The sequence below is a fragment of the Lissotriton helveticus genome, chromosome 1_1, assembly GCF_964261635.1.
Source record: "Lissotriton helveticus chromosome 1_1, aLisHel1.1, whole genome shotgun sequence".
In the NCBI taxonomy this organism is placed as follows: domain Eukaryota; kingdom Metazoa; phylum Chordata; class Amphibia; order Caudata; family Salamandridae; genus Lissotriton; species Lissotriton helveticus.
Window position 1 is genome coordinate 1008293301 of NC_136057.1, and position 6000 is coordinate 1008299300.

At 44.0% G+C, this 6000-nt stretch overlaps 1 protein-coding gene across 1 annotated transcript in view; it reads left to right on the top strand.

The window, feature by feature from the left end:
• Positions 1-4051, top strand: part of LOC144771782 (NACHT, LRR and PYD domains-containing protein 1 homolog) — a 344518-nt gene extending 340467 nt beyond the window's left edge. Inside the window, exon 7 of the mRNA XM_078656071.1 lies at positions 3701-4051. Coding sequence (XP_078512197.1) covers positions 3701-4013 — 313 coding nt within the window. The 3' untranslated portion in view covers positions 4014-4051. The remainder of the gene's footprint in view (positions 1-3700) is intronic.
• The last annotated feature ends 1949 nt before the right edge of the window (positions 4052-6000 follow it).

Sequence of the window (6000 nt, forward strand, 5' to 3'; positions counted from 1 at the left end):
ATTGACAGATGTCAGCAGAGGTGCATTTGTCAGCGTGATGAAAGCAGCAGCTATGGTGACTTGATGGTGAATTTGTGCCACTATCACGTCAATGTTCAGGATGAGTTCAGACGGTTCTTTATTATCATCAGTGAGGACACTATCTTTTGAGAAAACCATAACCATTTTTAACGATTTCCTGTCAGACGGCGATGATATTAATGAGAAACTCACGTGAGCCACAACCTACCTGATCTGATGGTGTGACCGTAATGTGCACATAAGGTTGTCATTCAGTCGCTTTGCTGAATGGGCCTTCCTTGAAGTCTTGGAGTCAGTCTAGCTTCTGCACACAGTTTTGTTGGAAAGGGTCACATTTGTGCTGCAGAGCAGGGACCTGAATGAGGAAGGTGGAAACCTCATTGGTAGCAGGGGTGTCTGAAGCCGCTAGCTTTGAGGTGTAACCTTTGATTTCATTCACAGTTTCATCAACTGCGTTGCAAAGTTTATACTGCCTCATGTTCTCTCTTTAATACTCCACTGTACAAAGCAAGAGCCATGGACAGTTTGTTCTTTCAACTTGAGAGGTTTTTGCAGAAGGTCCCAAATTCACAGACTGCAACAACCTGAGAATGAAGGGCTTCTTCCCTGCTGGAGTTCTCAAAGTTACAGTGCTGGACACATTCTTTTAGGCAAGTGACAAAGGTGTCAAACTTTTCACAGGAACTTTGCATGATATTCTTTTAGGCAAGTGACAAAGGTGTCAAACTTATCACAGGAACTTTGCATGATAGAGTAAAATATGTATCTCTTAACATCTGTGTTTTTCCTTGGAAGAAAGTATGTCATCAAGCTCTCCGTCGGTTTGTCGTGCGAATCTCTCTCGCCTTCTTCAAATTGGAAGGCGATGTGTATGGTAGCTTGGCCAATGCAGTGCAGTAGTAGATGGAGATGACGGTTGTCACATTCAGTCCCCAGAGCATCAGTGTATATGTCAAATTCCTTCACCTATCAACACCACAGGAGGCCCAAGTTATCTGTGTCCTCAAGATTGAAGAATGCTTTTGTGCTCAAAGCCGGCAAGTCACCAGGACCAACTGCAGGAGGAGCAGAAGGGCCACCAGAGCTGCATTTGAAGAGCCCACTTCCATTTTCACCTTCCTCGGTCTTCTCTTCTTCAAATGATGACATGTTCTCCAGGACAGGAGGCTTTACACAGCAGTAAAGCGCGATGCAGGAGCAGGTTGACCACTGCCGTGTTGCCAGTGTAGTGACTGTGACCCCATAAAGCACTCACGACAAAAAGGTAACAATAACCTTTAATTATGCAGGCACATGAACATTATTATGTATGTTTGCAAGCGCTGAGATCTCAAGGCCTCCACAGCGCACATCAGTATGGAGAAGACCTGAAAATCTGTCTTCGTTAGCACAAGTACACTTCTGCCCTCCTTTGTCCCTGTTTCTTTTCCTGAGCACAGGGGGGTTCTCGGGTGTGCTCAGGACGTGATGCTTAGTCCAGGCTGAAGCCAAAACATTATATTGAGTAGCCCCAGCCAGCAGAAACGCTTAACCCCAGGTCCCTCACTGACACAGTGTATTTGCAGTTTTCAGGAACGGTCAACTGAACAAAGAGAGGCAGGTTTTCATGGGATCTAGTGCAGAATTAGATAGCAGCCCATAACCGAAAGGATTTTAGTGAAAACAGATAGCGTTGAATGTACAGTTTGCATTTTAAAACCCTTAGTTCCTCATTGTCTGTGTTTGCTATGTTAATGAGCACTATCTATTAAGCCGTTCTGTGCCCTGTAAGTACTACAGAATTGTAGCCCTGCTCCTTTGTTTCAGAAATGTCCTGGTTTTGGTTTTCAAAATCTGGCCACCCTACAAATAAGTTTATTGTTAGTCATTCCTCTATTTACATAAATACATCAATAAAAGGAGGACTATTGATCTCCCTCGCCACCAGGAAGTAGGCGTCTGTGCATGGCAGGGCCAACTCCCTGCTGCACAGAAAAAGGCCCAAGGCACACCACTCATGAGAGGGAAATAACTCTACACCCCTATTCTTTGGGGTCTTCTCTTTTCCATTGCAATTTCCTTGTTTCCGATTGAATGTCCCTTCCTCCCTTAAAAGCTATCCTCTCCCAGCATCAGTCAGCAGGCCAGGGGCCCTATTCTTACCAAACTTCTCTCCCGGGTGCCCCACAGACGGGTGCAGGTAAGGTCCACCAGCACTCATTTTTGGGGACTAGCACGGATTTGTCCTCATCAACCTTCGAACCAGCCCAGGAGAGTGAAAAGGGTGTAAAGCAGGAGGAAAAGAAAGATAGAAAAACTGTGATAAAGTGAGAAACCGGAGCCTGCAAGAGTGACATAACGGGACAGGCAGCGTCTGATGGTGGATGAAAGAGGCATGAGGTGGAATCAAGACTACCCTGCCTTGGTATTCGGCATGTAGACATTGTAGAGTGCCCACTGGGGGCTTCTGAGCAAACCTGTGTGTCCTGTGAATTATTCTTTTGCACTACCCCCAATGACAAGGAGCAAAGGCATGGAGATGTGAAGCAACGGGTGCCAATTCATAACTTGCTGTGAAGTTACTATGCAGTGAATGGAGAAAATAAAACGTACCATCCGCGATCATTAATGATTCACTGGCACTAGTAGGAAATATGTGGGATGTAAGAGCGGCAAAGCGCATGAGAGACCAAGGAGCCTGACTGCTCTCTAGTCTCACCACGGCTGACATGAAGTAATTTACAACAGCTGCCACAAGTGCAGACCATTCAAGAAGTTGGAAGCTTGACCTCTGACCCCTCAGCACATTGAGGAGGCATCCGGTGTAAGGAGACCAGGAAGAAGGGAATGTGGTGGGTCGAGATATTTAGCATCTTTGGCTCATGTGGCAGAGACAGCATCAGTGTTGCTTGTATTTCCATTGTGTGTTTTTAACCAGTTTTCCATGTGCCTGAGATAGGGTGCTAGCATTGATGTGTCCTAGTTGACAAATATTAAATGTAATTTTTAAGCATGCCTACCGTACCAGCAGTCCTTCTATCTTTTAAATGAGTAAAGGAGTAATGAGGTTATCTTAGTACATTGTTTGCTCAATTCACTGCTTTAAAATATGCTTTTCAAAGTATCTCTATGTACACGCATGTCACCTTAATTGAGCTATATATTGTTTGAACATGTGAACTAGCTACAAGGATCCAGACCTAGAATTCTGACACCCCACACCATATGAGGCATATGAAGCACTGACTCCTTAAAAGAATGGTGTGCAGTGGCACTTAATTATTTTTAAATATGCACTAATGACAAGCCCAAAGGCTGCCCCAGTTGCTGGTACAGGTTGTTGGTAGCTGTGTATACTTGTTAACTTTGTTTACTGAGTGCCTTAAACAGAAAGGTTACCTGATGAAGTCGAAACCAACTTTCGTGATGGATGGTGACAAAGAAAGCGTTTTTGGAAGAGAGGGTGGCGAGTGGCACCATTACTAACCTGTTATAGCAGATAATTCACACATTAGACGTTAGATTCCAGATAGTGTTCATGTTATGTCCAGTTAGAATTTATATCAGTGCTTAGCTATTTCGTTCAAACAAAATCAAGTAAACTAAAATATTGGACAAGGAGGGGTGTTGTTAATTTGGTGATAATGTGCATTCCTCGCCGTCCTTTGTTATTCAGACAAGTTTTCTTTATTATTTGCAGCCTCTGCGGGAATCCTTTGGGAGAAGGTGCAGTCCAGAAGTTTAAACAGCTGCGTCGGACTCGGTCAGAATTAAAGATCATATTCCAGGTCGCTGATAACGAGGACCAGCAGCGCTACATGAAGGAAAGGGTTAAAAGTTTAGCAGAGACAGAACTTGAGACTGGTGACCAGGAAGGGATCCTGTACATGCTGGACACTGTGCTGAAAGACATAAATCAGGGGAGAAAGACAGCCAGTAAAAGGGTTCAAAAGCTAAAGGAAGCCATGGAACGTGCCCGAAACAGCATCTTGCAAGAGAAGAAAGCAGAATAAATTCTCAGCTGTCTTCATCCACCAAGACCCGCTCTAGCTGTGATTCCTCTTGGAATGATTTGGTGGAAGAGGTTAGCAGTTAGGAGGGCCTCCAGAGCTGTTCAATGCTCATCTGTACTTAAGAGTGAAGAGACCTATGAGCATATTATCAAGACAGGCGATAAAATTATTGCCGCTTTAGCGGCAGAAAACTGCTGCTAAAACGGCGATAATGAGCTTGATAATATGCTCTATGGAATTCCAATTGAAGCCCATTTTAGGACATCTAACCTGAGCTTCAATTGGAATTCCATAGAGCATATATCAAGCCCATTATCGCTGTTTTAGCTGCAGTTTTCTGCCGCTAAAGCGGCAATAATTTTATCGCCTGTCTTGATAATATATACATATTATCAAGACAGGCGATAAAATTGGTTTCTTAGTTGGTTTCTCAAACAAGTTGCAGTGAAAATAAACTTTTTCCGTGGATTATCTGAGGAGGATGAGGAGCTACATATATAGTACAACACTCACACAATCTTACTTAGAGCTATCTGAGACCCATGATTGTCAATTCAATTCACCACGCATGCCAGTCACCAAAAACAGCAACAGTAATGGAATTGACATCACTTTTACGCCTTTGATATCACAGGAGTGTTGCCTTGCCCCACTCTTACCAACCCAGCAGCCCCCTAGGCTGAGGGTCTGAAGGAATGACTTGGAGTGGAAAATACACAAATTAAACAATGCTGTTTAATTTCTGTTCCTGTTGCTACCTTCATGACCTATGAAAGCAGGAGCATGGTATCCCATAGGTACATTTTAGGTTGAATCCACAAACAAGACCAGGGTCCTGGGACTTCGGAGATCTTACTGTATCGTATCTCCTTAAAGTAGTCCTATTAGAGATTTGTAGTTTTCTACATAACACTCTGTATACTCCGTTTTGTAGTAGTCATATATGTCTAATCCTTAAAACCTAATCTCACACTTTTTTTGTTGACAGTATTTCAGTATATGATGGGATAATAATTTGCGGTCCCTATCATACAACTCTCAAAAGGTGAAAAAAATGTGAAACGAGCGTGATGACACCTCACGGACGTACCACCATGCGGACCACTGATAGATACTCACCAGTGAAGTCCATTGTTGTCATCATCGGCAATTGTCACGCTCTTAACAGAAAAAAAGGGGAGTGTCCAACAGAGAAGGAAAGAAATACCAGAAAAGGTGCAAAATGTGAAGTGCAAGAGTATATCACACCTCACAATGTGGTGAAAAGTGTAGTAAAATTGATAGGATTCACACACATTGCAACAATTGCTTGGGCGATACCTACAACGATAGGAACACTTGGTACCCCTATAGCAAGAGTTTACGAGAGGAAACTCCCTTAGAAACCTGGCAGCTGGTAGGCTACAAGATGGCTTGCTGAGGTCTTCCAGATTGATGTGTCCAACACATGTTGCAGTGGCAAATACAACATAGCCCTGATGAATCTGCATAAAGTTTAGAGGCAGAGAAACATGTTGGCATCCAACAGTGGTATGCATAAATAGCAACCTACACAGTTTTTTACTTTGATTGGGTTCACGGAGTGAAAGAATAAAATTGTTGCAATGTGTGTGAATCCTATCAATTTTACTACACTTTTCACCACATTGTGAGGTGTGATATACCCCGCAGACAAGAACCAGTTAGCACTGTGCATATCCGTCTGGGTTGTGAGTTATGTAGCTAATGTTGCACTCGCCGTAGTTCCACCCCACCGCGGCCTCATTATAAATTAAATGGTGCACGGCCGCATCTGCGCAGTCTTCACCATTAGGGTGGGGCTGGTCATTCTCCTGCACATGCCACTTTGCGCAATTATAAGTGCGCGTGAGGTGGCTGAGCGGGACTGTGCGGCCTTCATTTAATGATTGCAAGCCCCAGGCTAAGCTTGCCCGGTCTTCTGCCGCCCGCTGGAGCCTGCCACTGAAGCTGCATGCCAAGCCTTGCT